At 36.9% G+C, this 15,197-nt stretch overlaps 1 protein-coding gene across 1 annotated transcript in view; it reads right to left on the bottom strand.

Moving 5' to 3' along the window:
* LOC126915105 (beta-1,4-glucuronyltransferase 1) overlaps positions 1–14,176 on the bottom strand; it is a 35,978-nt gene extending 21,802 nt beyond the window's left edge. The window contains exon 1 of the mRNA XM_050719511.1: positions 13,925–14,176. Coding sequence (XP_050575468.1) covers positions 13,925–14,035 — 111 coding nt within the window. The 5' untranslated portion in view covers positions 14,036–14,176. The remainder of the gene's footprint in view (positions 1–13,924) is intronic.
* Positions 14,177–15,197: the final 1,021 nt, after the last annotated feature.

Genomic DNA, 15,197 nt, shown 5'->3' with positions numbered 1-15,197 from the left:
ATTCGATAATTTGCTAGAAAGAGTTTGCAACCGCATAAATACCTTAGAAATATGTAGGAGTCGTACAGATGGACCGCAACATTCCTAATAATAGCGCAATTACGTTGCTAATCGGAAGAAACAGATTGTAGGTATCGCGGAGCAGCCACCAAAATGCACGGCAGAACTCCCGGAGGAATTCAGTGAAATTTTGCTTGGAAACAGAACGGTGGCTAGAACGATAATGGATCGTACGACTTCCCAGGGCCCGTTAAAATCGCGCTCATATATAAGCCGTGACGTCAGAACAGGCCAAGTATTTAATGAACAAAATAGTTTGCACCTCGAGCAAGATAATCGCCATGTCCAACGATGCTATCTTCATTGGGTTAGGTGTAAAGCATCGCGTATAACTTTTGTACCGCCGATCGCACGTGCAGTATATGATTCCATTTACTGACAATCTTTACGCGCTGTGTCTGTATTAACACGTTGCCTTCCACACGACCCATTGGAGGATCGTGCTGTATTTACCAGACTCATCAACCCTGGATCTGGGAATTGTTTTCCTTTTATGAGTCATTCGTTGTCCACAATATAATAACAACTGCCCGTGTAGGTTAATAAAACAATCCTTTGTTCAGTTCTGATTATCTTCCATGTAATTTATTGTATATTTTGGAAGTATATGTATACTATACGCGTGGAATTTTGATGTGACAATTACACATTTTGACGGCTAACAAATTGAGATTTTTAACTGACGTTTTCTACGATAGGTTTTCTAAAATAACATTTTTTTTTTTAATTTTACAGATTATAAAAAATGTATAGACAACTGTCTTTGTAATAATGACGAAAAAAATCCGTTTAAACAAAATTCTGGCGCATTAAACAAACGCAGTTTTAATTAACTGAACTGTTTAGTTAGTCAACAGATTCTTTCTCTAGTTTCTCGCATTGAGAAACTAAACAGTTTATTAATTTAATATATACTAAAATAAACTGCAAAAATAAGCAACTGGAAAAGTTGCTTTATTAATTGAATTATAACTGGTCATGAGTAAATTTATTTCTTTAAATATAAATATAAATTGTAAATAGAAACTTTTAGAGCTTTCTTTTATAACTGTCGACTGTACTTGAGATAAATAAATGCAATTATGAAATATATAACTGAATAAAGTAACAGATGAATGTAAATATTTATCTCATCTATATATAACTCAAAGATATCGTCGTAAAAACGACTATAATTTTTAATCATTTACTATCTTTATCCTTGTCGCATGCTCGAACCTTTCGTGCTTCTCGCTGACTATCGCAAGCTCGCGTCAAACGTGCTGGTTAGTAACAGACGCTAACTCAACAGCTTTTTTTACCGTTGCTGGAACGATATACGCATTTCCTGAAAAAAATGTAGATCACTTTGCTCGCAAGGCCTTAATCCTTAAGCGATATATGGACAAATAAGACACTTTGAGCGTACAGAAAGGTAGCTTTTGATTATAAAACCTTCACTTCCCTCAGGCAATTTTTATACTCAAATTTGAAGTGTTTTCGTGACTTTGCTTTTCGTGTTTCTATCGACTTCTTCTTATGATTTAACCTTTATGTGTGCAATCAAAATGCTGCAATTATCTAGCCAGTTCTCTCTTCGACGAGCAGAACGATTCTGCCAGGTTTCAATTTGACAGGCTTACTAAGTTTTGTCCTGTTGACTACATTATATACCAGGCACATCGATGAAGAAGAAATTTGCTATAAATGACATATACTCAACGTTAGAAAAGATATCTGCCGTTATAAATAATCAAAATGTTAATGTAATTGTCCTATATAAGCCTATGAAAAACATAAATGTAGCATTTCACTCATACTATTTTTTGATTCATAAATTATTTTAAATGAAGCTGCAAACGAAGGAACTATATCAACTTTACTTGAAAAATTTCTAGATTCAATATTCGTTAAACGTGACGTTTCAAAGAAGCTACATATGTACCTACGTGTAGCACAAGCTTTATTTGAAAGAACGTCTCATAACAACGTCTCAACGCATCGATTTAACGTCGCGAATGGAATATTTAAAAGTTCGTTTCCGTGTAACTCGATATGGAAATATTCCCCAACAATACAATTACTTACCAAGATCATTATCCAACATGGCCCAAAACTTTAACACGGTACTATATATCCGTACGTGTCTATATATGTATGCATGTATGTACAGTGGCCACAGGAATGGTGACATTACCTTAACACTGCAAGCAGTCGCAGTTCTGCCTACTTGTACGCGATCCTAAGGAGAGAAAAGTGGAAAACTCGGTTGCGTCCGCTACAGCCGAGATTTTTACAAGCCGAAACTAACCTGCCGTACAACTGTGCACTGCACTGTAAAACTGTGAGAAAATTTCTGCCGTTCCTCGTACTACCTAAACCTTGAGAGGCGTTCCCATCGTGTTTACGCAGACTTATTAACTTATTCTGACGCGACGTGAAAAAAAAAGGCTGCCAGTGGAAAATAGAAAGAAGAAAGAAAGACAGACGTCTTCATATTTAGTTTACGGTATTTATTTGCATACTATTTACGGGGTATTCGTTTGCATACTATTATGACGTGACGAACGGCTCGACGAGAGTTGCTCGTTATATACATATATATCATATACGTATGTGAGCGTGCACGTTGAATGAACCCACACGGTTTAAAAAAAAAAAATACAACACTATCAAATAATCAATATTTATGGAGATGCGCGGAAATATTACACGTGGAAATTTCGTCATCCCAACTTGCCGATAAATTCCATGTGAGATCACTATTAATTAAAATTTGTTATAAATCCTTTTTATTAACATTGGATTTTTATTTATTACATCTAAAAACCATATATATTTATATACAATATATATACACACACATATAGGGATACGATAAAACATTTTTATTGATTTTTTGATTTCGATGTCCCTCTATGGAAAGAATATTTTAATACGAAATAACTACAAAATGAAAAGAATTTGTTAGATCCAAAGATATAAAAGTATGATAATGCAATATCTTAATATCTTTTAAACTTTTAATGTTATAACGAGCGATATTTTTAAATGTTATACAGAGGCTGGAAAGAAGTGGAAATTATATATCTAGTATTCGTATATTTGTATAAATTGAAGACAAAAAACAAGACGCAAAACGAGTCACGTGTTTCTCCCAATAAAAAAGACAGATCACGAATATTTATTAATTCTTATTAGCCTTAGTCGGTAATTAAATAAAATCGACAATTTGTTTACCTATTTCATTATTCTCGCGCGAAAACAAATTCCAGAAGGATAATATGATCTATCCTCGGTCATGCACATTTCAAAACATGACACCGTAACAAGACGAAGCGAGGAAGAAATAGGAGAAAGGGCATGATTGATTATGCAAACACGTTGTTATTACTGATTCAGTGTGCCCTGAGCACCGCGTGTAACACGGCTGGCAAATGTGTGCACGTTACACAGCTAACCCATTATCAAATTGTGTACTTGGGCTTTCGTTAGGTCACACACGAACCACAGTGCAGGCTTTACCGGCGCTGAATGTACGATGCAGGACGAAAGCTTGAAAGCACGATTCACTATACCTGTACCTCCCGTATGTTTTCGTGCGGAACTCTATCCTTCCTGTAATCGCAATTTCACCGTGTAATCAACGATACAGGAAATACATGCAACGACGCCAAAGCGCGGTGTCGCGCATTATCGAACTAAACTTTTGCTACACGATAGAACGATACCGTACGTTGGCCGTTTGTGTCGTCAAAAAAGTAACAAATTGAACCGCGCATACGATACAGGAAATACGAATATATTAGATAATTTTTTCCATTAGTATTATGAAATTTGCTTCAATTTGTACGTGTATTTCATTTCTAGAAAAACGCTTTATATGCCACGGAAAAATTAATTAACTGGGATTTTCGAAATTCTCGAATTTTGTAAAATGGAAATATTTGGATCATATCCATACACGACGAAGTAAAGTAATATGTAACTTTCGAAAACAAAGTAAGCTATTGAAGATGAAATTTTATATGTTTACAAATTTTTATATGAATTAATTGATAGAGCATAATCGAAGAAAAGATTAGCAGAATTAATCATCTACAAATAACATTGACTCGCAATTCCAATTCCGTAGATTACTCATACGTATAATATTTCCTAAAAAAAATGTTGAGTTGTAAATAGAATTCTACTCGATTGTAAAGTAACTGCAACCATATACGAAGCAAACAGTGGATTCGTACAATTGAAATCGTTTCGCAGAACTAAAAATTGAATTAACTAACCAACAATAACGAAGGGTTAGAAAAAAAAGAAAGTGATACCGATCGCTACAAATTTCTCTTAATTTTCCATTGCGGTATCCGAAAACTCAAAGCACCTCTCTCATGTACTTCGTTCACCATATATTTCACGGCAAATAGAAGTTAAATTTGGCCCGAACCAGAAAATCTAACGCGTATCGCGATGATAGACGGCAGCGCAAAGGAGGATGATTCCGTTAATGGGAACCACATTCACAGGGAGTTCGGTTACCCCTTGAAAAGCGTGCTCAAAGGCGCTAAATGGAAAACACATCGAGTTTTTGCTCCACGTTTTCGATTTACTCGTTAAGACAGGAGAGAACGAGAGAGGGAGAATCGCATTCGCAAGAAGAGCGCATAAGTACCCATAGAAGAGCGACAACGAAAGGGAAAGAAGACGTAGTAGAAAGTGGAAGGAAAAAAGAAAGGAAAAGGGAAGGGATACGAGAGAAGGAAGAGTTAAAGAACCGTTATAGGCTGGGAAAGGAGGAAACGGCTGCGAAGATCGGAGCCAGGGATAAAAGGTAAATTCCGCCTTTCAATTTTGCTACAGTCCCATTTTACTTCTAGTTCGGTGCTTGGATGCCGGTACCGACGCGATGCAACGTCGGCGGCAGCGTAACTTAGCCCAGAATAAACTGAATACCATTCATTACGGCAGCTCTCCCTTCGACCACCATCAACCTCATCCCCATCCCTTCCAACCTCGTCCCATTCCCTTCGCCTCTTCCTGTTTTACCACCCTTCGCCGCTCTTCATCCTTCTAGCTCTCGCGCACAAACGAAGCGTCGAAGGCGGTGGCGGTGTTGAAAAGCTGAGAATTGGAAATTCTTTGAAACTCCCTCTTCCTCCTTTTCTCTTCCACCTTTCTCTTCCCGCTCCCTTCTCGTTCTTTCTCTCGCTACGACTGAAACGACGTAACCACTTCTATGGCCTCGGTCTCTCCTCTATTTGGATACACCCGGTGAAAGGGGTAGGTATTGGGAAGAGATGCGGTTTGTGATAATAAACGAATTGCACCCGTTCCCTCCGTGCCACTTTTCGCCCAGGAGATAAGCAAACGTGCGTATTATCGAACTCGCGGAAAATACCTCAGGCTGCAAAGATAGCCAGGAGAAGATTTCACGGTGAGTGGCGTCGAGACGTCCGTTTAAAAAATTCGTGAAACGATTTCGGCGAGAAGACTGGATAAAGTGACATAGAATGATATGGCGATAATGAATTTGTCCGATTTTATGGAACTAGAAATGTAACGATATGGACTAAAGGTGTATAAAAGTTATTGATTTACCTCCTTTGAGGTATCAAACGTGTATCAAAAAGTTTAGTTGACCCTGTCGATTAAAAGATATTATTAGTCGACATTAAGTGAGAAACTACACTATAACAACATGAAGAATCAAGTACGAAAGTAAATGAAACGAAGAAATTGCAAATGTAATATTCATAACTGTATCTACTTTGACGAATCATACGTAAACCACTCGTAACAAATTAGCATACTCCACAACGACCGATAATAAACGAGCAGCGTAAATGCGAACATTTCCATCCGTGGTTGAAGGTTCTCCTTCTGTCAAGCTAATTGCAAACGCTCAATTCCGGATGTACAAAAAGAATCGTGGAACAGAGTAGAAAAAGAAAAAAATAGTTAACCGTCCTCGATGGAATCTCAAAAAGGAATTTCTTTTCATAGCTAGGGGTCAGGCATAACTGTCGTAGTCCGGAAAGCACGAAAGCCACTTTTGTCGAGTGGTGAACCGCTGCAATTAAACGACTGCCCTTCTTGCCCCTCCTCCTTCCGCTCTCATCCGTTCATGTTCCTTTTAGCCTAGTTCTTCTTCTCACTTCTTCTCCTTCTCTCCGTTTTCCCCTTTTTCCTCCTCTTCGCCTTCTTCTTCTTCTTTCTTACCTGCACTTCCTGCTTCCTTTCTTACATCTTTACGCGGTAATTAGCAGGTCTTCAATTTTCCCCCTGGCGCACGTATTTGCTTTGCATAATTACCGAGATAATTAAACAAGCTGTGATTCTCAGATCTGCCACGAACAGACCAACGCTGGAACAGGAAGAACCGGAGAAAAAGAAGCAGACAGACTGTCGTCGTGAAAATATGCGCTCGTACGAAAACTCGTGTCTCTCCAACGGACAACCTTTTTGCTATCTGGAAGTGTAAATCGTGTCAAGAGACGCGGCGTGGCGCGTGCTTCCTCGCCGAGTAATTAGCGAGCTTTGTTATGCACGGAAACTAAGTAAGCGGGAGTGGCGTTTCGTAGAAGAATACGGAAGAAACAGCTGTTCAATTGCGTCTTGCTTCGATACTCGCCGTAACTTGTCAAGTATAGAGCAAACAAAACGTTTACAGAGAACAACGATCAGAAGACACCGACACGAAATAAGATTTTTCTAGTTGGTGTTAATTAACGTTCTTTAAGTAATTGCAAATATTTAGACGAAATTGCGTAGCAACGTTCTTCAACGGAAGTATTTTCGTAAATAGTAATCAAAAGTAATTTGACGAAGATATCGTATCTTTTTAAATAGCGCCTTATTTTTATAGTATTTTTATAGTATTCCAAAGAAGCAATTTATCACTGTTTAATTCTCGCCTGTTGGGGACGTGGACATGGTCGTTACGAATATCGAATGTTTCGTTTTATAGCGAGCAGAAAGCCAAACGAAAGGAATTTGTATTTCTCTGTGATAATAAAAATTAGTTTAAGAATGAATTTATTTGAATATCGTAACTTAGGAAATAATAAACGTGAAATATTTGGAAAAGTGTGAAAATTGAGCCCGCTTCCACTCTCGGAGGGTTGATAAAATAAAAGTTGACGAACAAAAGATGAGGCTAAATGTAGAAGTCAAAGGACAAAAATAAGAAATGTCGGAGAGAAAGATAAGAATGAAACGAAAATCGTGTCACAGTGATGAGTATAGCGAAAGTAAAAGTTATGTTTGACGTGATTCGCGATTGAAGTGATCTTGAGTGGCTAAAATCCTTAATCTCCGTTACAAGGAGTCTGAAGAAACACTTCTCCTTACTTTCCCTTTCTCCCCTTTCTTTCTGTATGTCAGTCATCAAATTTCAAAAAGGTTTAATTTTTCTATAGTTGTTTAAATATAGATCGAATCCGTACAACCACAGAACGGTCATTAATTTATTTGTCATTGTAAAACATGTAAATTTTGCTGCTTCTATACATTGCATGTAAAATATGAAACAATTGATTCCGAACTTAATTTTTCATTTTAAGTAAACTTTAACAACGTAATTTCTTTCAAGTTCGCTTCTGTAACAACTCCAATAAAACACCGATGTACTCCCTTGGCAGCACGAAATAACCAAATGAGAACTGACCTACCAGCAAAGTGTATGCAACGTGTTCACAATTGTATATTATAATTTGACAGCTAAACAGTTGAAAAACTACATTTTCGGTCGATTGTACAAAAATAAATAGCCATAAGAGTGGAAGCTAATGAAAAGCAAACGTAATTAGCCGCTGTCTATGGTATGCATACAAAAGTAAGTGAAACACTGCCAGTTTAAGAACAGTTAAAAACAGTAATGACTGCGTCTCTCTGAGGATTTGCAGACAAAAATTCTTATAGTAGTTTATATAGTGATAACGTATATCGAACATACGCTCTCTTTCGTAAGATTGATTTTCTAAATGATTTAACCATATTTAAATGAGTTTTTAAATGTACAAAGATAGAATTTGACGTAATAAAGTACAAAGATGATTTAAGAAGATATTTAAGATTAAATTCTAAGATATTGTTATCTGTCATAATAATCGCGTTCTTTAACCGTAAAGTAAAATAAAATAGAGTAATGAGAAACATTTGGGCCAAACAGATCGTACAAAGTCCAACGTTTCGTCAAGGTGAGCGAAGAAAAACATACCGCGTTTCACGGAAAATCCATAGACGGTCTCCGTTCGATGAAAAACATTGTATGAACGTTGACGAGCGGCGAACGTCTCACTGCGAAAATAAATGAATACAGCGTGACGGAGGCGCGAACCAGCGAACGTCGAGAAAATGATTCAGTGAGAGTGCGTGAGATTATATCAGACGATACCATTGGTACGCCATGGGACCAACGGCAGTAGATGTAATTCAACATTTTCGATTTGTATATACGGCACGTCGATCCCATTGGAAACGCTCGGAAACGATAAAACAATATACTCCGGTCGCGTTGGCGGCCTTCCAGTTAAAAACACTTTGAAAATCTATTGAAAACACTTGAAAATGATTGAAATCAAACAAGTTACCAAGCGGACAAGAGAAATCTATCTATCGCGTCCACCCTGTTCGCACACTCTGGTCCCGTACGCGTATCTGGTCGAATGAATCATTTCGAATACTCCAACCTGACGAGATACCATCTGTGAGACGAATAGATTGCACGCACAACGACTGATCGGGACGCGTCCACCAAATTTCAAAGTATTCTAGTTGCCAAATGATCGATCGTTCCCGCGTGTCTGTCGATGAATCGTTGATCAGCTGTGAATCCTGAGTTTTGACAAGTATTTGTTTTTTTTCGAGAAAAAGAAGTATGTCTGTAGAGCTGGGAAAAATGGTAGAGTTGAATATTCAGCTTAATACAGATTTTGCGACGGACGGATGATAAATTTCTGAATTCGATATCTACTGTTGAAATTGGAGCAACAGAGGTGAGGAACAGGTTATACGGTAACAATGAGATTCTGCGATAGAGTTTGTTCGAAGTACAAAATCGAATAAACTCGATCATTTTTGGTAGAGACTAAGCACAGTAAATATAAAATTAGGTATTAAACATTTATCTAATATTAGCCAGAATTTCATATCTTATGCAGCTATAGTATTGTATTAATGACCTGTACTATTTATAACTATTCTCCTATTTCCTTATATTTTAACGCGTTTAACAACTTGTAAGAATATGACTATTAACAGAAAATATGGTTAATTTGTACTTAGAAAATGTCTACATTTAATTTCCAAAGTATCTAATATATTTTGATTATAATTACATTTACAAAAAAAGGATACCGTGGAATGTTAGGAAAGAATAACAAGAGAACAGTTTATAACAGAACAGAAAATATGGGCACACGAAAGATGTACAACATCTATCGAGATACGATATTTTCTCTGCTATGGTCACGTGTGACACGTCTGATATATTGGATATTCGTTGATTTATAAAAGGTGATGCTATCAAGCTGAATCGATACTGTGAACGAACAGATGTATACACTCTTTATTTACGTCTAAAATATATAAAACAGTGATACGTTCCTAATTTTCGTTTTAATTTTGTTTCAATTAATTTATAGAGCATATTAACGTTAGAACAAAATAACGAATTTCAAAACTTTTTCTTTAATAATTACTCGAATTATGTAGATGCTTTAGTAGCAAAACTAATATTAACTTTTATTCAGATAAAAACATAATCGTGTACATCTACTTATTTTTATCATATCTTTTTAATTGCAATTATTTATGTATAGAATATTTAGTTATACTTTACAAACTGGTAATTTCAGTATTAAACGACATTTGAAAATATTCATTCAAAATATGATCGATAAAACAATTTAGCCATACATATTTAAATACTTGCTAATCAACTACCAGTCATAAAGACTGGAGCAGAATCATCGTATCCAATTCAATGTACAGCAAGGTCTATTTATGCTGCGCGAGCAATTAATACGTTGCCACCAATTATTTTGATAGGGAGTCATTAAGTAAGCTGCCATAACCATAATCTGATATGAGGCTGCTACTAACAGTAGGAGTCACGCATGGGATTACAAGCTGCTACCCCTCTCTTTCGCTTAAAGCTTTAGTAGGATCCATCACTGAAAGAACGACTTCAGTGCGAATTGAATCACGTTGAGAGACAGGCACGATATTTTAAATATAAATATCGGAAAAATAACAAAAATAAATAGACGAGAACCATTCATCGGCAGACATTGATTAACCAATTATACAGCTTGAATGAAGTTTCTAAAATTGAACGACATTTCCTTAATATGTGATCCCATCGTATTTTGTATTTTGTATTTTAAATAATTATCACCATATGTCGAAATATTTATAAAATTATATATATAAATAAGATATAAAGTTACGTTGATTACGAAGAGTTGCTTTGGAAAATTACAGATTTCATATAACTGTCAGGAAAAGAGATTTTAATCGGATAACAATAACTGAGATTCGCTTTGCTCGTGTAGATAGCGTATTTCATAACGAACAACGCGAATTTTTTTATTTCGTTTAAACGGATTTACCTCTGAAAGAATGATTTATACAGCTCGTTTACTAACGGAATCCCTTTGCTCTATTTCTTTTTATCAAAACACGTTTACTGCGAGCATTCTCTGTTCCGAATTCGTCAAGAACTGTTTCGTCAAGAATTTATTAGAAGAAAAGATTTATTTCTTGTTAATTAACAATTGCTACGCAAGGGGACTCGGATAGAAAGCAGAATTTCTCACATTGTTCAATTCCGCAAATTCCCATTCCCCGAATCGAGCGAGCAATTTTCGATCCGGGCTGAATGTACCAACTGAAAATGGCATTTGCGCTTCGTTTCTACCCATAATTTTATAGCTATATCGATGATAGACGATCATTCCGTTTGGCTGGCTGGCCACAATAATTGGCGGCGGTCACGAGAGGACACACTTCGATACTTCTCATCCGTCAATTCATTAAGATCGCTTTCATACATGCTTTTCATACATGTTGCTCGCTATGATTGTTCTCTCGCCCGAAGCGGCTCAATTATAGACGTCAGCTTGCGCTTGCGCAAATATTTAGATATAAACATATACAGTACGTGCACATGTACGAGCATGAAAAGGGGATGAATATGGAAATGCAAAGGCTACGAAGACAAAGAAGGAAATGGGAAGGAGGAAGACAAGATAATTCTCATTGTTCAGCAGTGGACGCCCTCGAGGCGTCCACCACTTCAAAGCTATTCGACTCTCCGTAGCTCTCATCGAACCAGAGTCCGGCAGTTAATGAACTGCCCTTCGGCGTTGCAATGCAGGTTGGTGGTGATACTAGTCGTCTAGGAACCCGGCCAAGTGCTGGGGAGATCTATTATCCATTTACATAAAGGGCCGCAACGAGCCAGCTAAGAGTTTACACTGTTCCCTTAATTCCCAAGAATTTTCGAGGAGTCACGCCAGATTAATACGTAGACGCGTCAAATCCACCGATACGACATCATTATTTTTCGTCCAGCTTCCAGCCACCCAGCCTTTGAAATATTTGCGGTCGATCAGCTCGACATAGTCGATGTTCAACGAAAATCGTTCGATATAACGATTTTTCGTTTTAAACGACGATATCGCTGTCCCAGTATCGGCCATGTAAACAGGTACCATAAAATCACGATTGTTATTGGCCGATATTCTCGCTACTTGTCGGATATAGGATAACTGTAACTAGTCTGAAAAATAAACAGTTCGCTGATATAGTTATATGTATAACAATAGTTTCGACTGAAATATTCTTTCGGAGAATTGCCGTTTAATGCAGATTAGATGTTTATATGGTAACGATAGCGGGGAATGAGTGTAAATAATGGCCGATTTGGATGCTATGCATGAAAAAGAGAAATTTACTTCATGTCGTTTACTACTTTAGATAATTAGATTGATTAGAACACGAAGTGGGCGAAATATTCGAATCTAAATTCTAATCTATAGTAGTCGCTTGTTTTCTTCTTGCACGTACAAATTGAGTTGTACGTTACGTTCCAATATATCTCCAATTAAATGAAACATCGCCAAATCGTTTTCTGGTACTTGAATGGTTTTGTTCAATACTTCTAGAATATTTGAATTTAGTCAGATGGAAAGATCATTTGCTTTTCAGAAATCTGTTCAATCCTTGTTAACAAAACTATAATTTTGCATATCGTAATAAGCAATTTTAATCGTAATTAGGCACCACCTTTTTGTTAAAAAGCAATTTGACTTACTCATAAAAGTAACGATATTTTTCTTATAGTTGTATCGAATGTCATTATTATTAAGCATATTGCAAATATTTCATTGTTATGGTTTCTAACTGATCTTTAATCGGTACTACCAAATAGCCTTTCAACGTCTTACTCTGTTTAAAGAATCTTTTAATCAATAATACAACATAATATTACTATGTCACATTGGAAATGTATACTCTACAAATTACAACAAAAATATACTAAACGTTAAGTAGAAATACGCGATAGATGAAAAAGCAAAGTTGGATCAAATTGCACAGCTCGAATGGATCCAATCGATTTTTTGATGGCATCTGTTGAAGTGGTCATCACTTCTACGAAAACTCTACGTCTGGTCTTTTTAGTTTTCTCAAGCGCTGAAGCCATCGACAGCATATAGACAAAAGACTAGCATAAAGGCAGACCATAAACAGTAGACAGGCGACGTTGTCTTCGGTGTTTTCAATTATAAGGTAACACTGCTAGCGTGCGGATCTGGACCAGCTCAAATTGTACTCCTACTTATTATTACAATTCTCTATTAAATTAAATATATATATTTTGGACCTTACACTTTATCCACGCGTTTTCTCTCTTTATACATCTAATAACCTCAACAGCATCGAAGCTGGTTTGAGGTAAAATTAGCAAGTGTCGTGAACGAACGCTGCGACAAACTCCATCACGAATTCTCACACCAGTGTGCTAGACGATCACGCGATACAAGAAAAAACATGAAACGAATACTGTAACAAGATCAAAGACTAGCGTTATCAAATCGATTGAAGAAGTCTATGTCAGTAGTCAGGAAGTACCTGCAATAGTTACAACTTACAAATTGCGAACTAAAACTCGACATCATTAATTGAAAATAAAGTGCTTTTCAACAAAGAACGTTAATATCAGAACTATCAAACTGATCAAAATATTATAACTGGTAACGATTTTTTGTTTTTCCAATTACTAAAAATATACAAATGTTTTGTTATTTGTTATTTGTCAATGTTATTTGTTTTAATTTCAATTAGTTGTGTATATTTAGATACATATTGTAAAAAATAATAAAAGTCCTGTGTTAAAAAATCTAATGCAGCTTCCTCATATAAAAATCATGACACTTATCAGGACATTAGGAAAACGATCCTGAAACGCGAATATCAAAAATCGTATACCATTCTTAAAAATGCCAATACATACAAAAATTACCACACCCTTACAGTACCCTTAAATTCCAACCTAAGCATAACAACGGAGTGATCTACATTTACACAAAATGTTTTAAAAGGAAACCCCGGCGAACACCCTCAAAGTTACCCACAAAAGTGCAACGATACGAAGTCAGTGGCTTAAAGCCACGTGACGCAGTTATACCTTCCATCTCGCGGCTGCCGCAGTGGCGACATCTCGGACGCGATGGTCGTTTATTCGCGAAGCAACATATGACAACAACGTTCCCTCGTAAGCTAATACCGCGCGAAGAGTCTCGAAACATCGCGTCTTACAAACATCAGCGATTAACTTCGCCGTGAATCGTTTGAAAAGTAAGGAATCACTCACGTCACTCACCTGAACCATTGATGTGTGTTGGCACGCGAGACAGACCTCCCCGCTTGGCGGCAGTCTGATGGCGAAATCAGTCCGTGCCAACCCCTGTCGTTGGCCTTGCGCCCCGTGCATTCAGCATCAGGCGCGCACAAACGCCGTTACACGCACGCACGCACGCACGTGAGCACTATTCACGTCACTACCACGACCACGCCCACGCGCCACCGACTTTTCCTTGTCCACGTAGATAGTTCACGTAGTGTTGTTAACTACCACTAGAGGTGCTGGCCGCGAGTCGACGGCCGCGCGGGCGCAAGCAGGGAAAATCGATTGTTTCGACGCTCTCTCCTAGGGTCAATCTTAATCTGGTCGCGATAAATCTATCCGGGATGCATCGCTAATTCACGCGCACCGGCTTCTTTCCAGACAGCTCGCGGCGCGGTGCCACGACTACTAGTTAAGATCCCCTCGCGAACCGTCGCGTGTCGAGAATTCCACTACCGATTCACGCACCCTCGACGAATATCTCTGTTTACTACGGAGACCAGTGGACAATTTTTATTTTTCAATTAAAATTTCTACTATAACATGAATTGTTTATCAGATATACTCTGAAACGTGGAAATTAGAATATTGTCATTCCAAAGAGGGTTGGTAATTATAATGAGGTTAGGGAGTTAAAATGGGAAGATTTAAAAATGAAAATTGAAAACTTATCGATCGCGATGATCATACGAAAAGTAACTAACGTCCGAATATATGTTATAAATTTCTATTTATCGATGCGAGTGAATTTTCTAGATGTAATTAAACATTTTTTAATTATTGGATAAATCGTGGATTCTGCGAATTTACGAATCTTGAAATTCATCGTTTTACTATACCGAGAGATTTATATTGTTACATATTAGATATTTGTATATTAGGTTAGAAATTTAAATAAAATTTTATATTTAGATATTATTAAACATTTATATAGACAGTAGAGATTAACAAAAAAGATATTTATAGTATTTAAAAATGTACTATAGAAGTAATGTACCATATAGAATAAAGAATTAATTTTAGATGCATTTACTATTATCTTTTTTTTTTTGTGCTTAAGCATTAAATTAAACGATCCATTCGATTTCAATTCAATTAGTCTAGTTAAAATTCAATTTCACCGCCTCAATACTTTCACGCTCGAATTTCAGTACAGACATTTCCAAGGGGATCTCTCCACGCCGGTATCCTTTGAATAAATGTCGAGTCCGTATTCAATTTAACTTCTGTCCAACGTTTAAAGCCTTAG

Source organism: Bombus affinis, chromosome 4 (genome assembly GCF_024516045.1).
Source record: "Bombus affinis isolate iyBomAffi1 chromosome 4, iyBomAffi1.2, whole genome shotgun sequence".
Taxonomy (NCBI): Eukaryota; Metazoa; Arthropoda; class Insecta; order Hymenoptera; family Apidae; genus Bombus; species Bombus affinis.
Note: the sequence above shows the minus strand (reverse complement) of the source record. Positions and strands in the feature narration are given on the sequence as shown.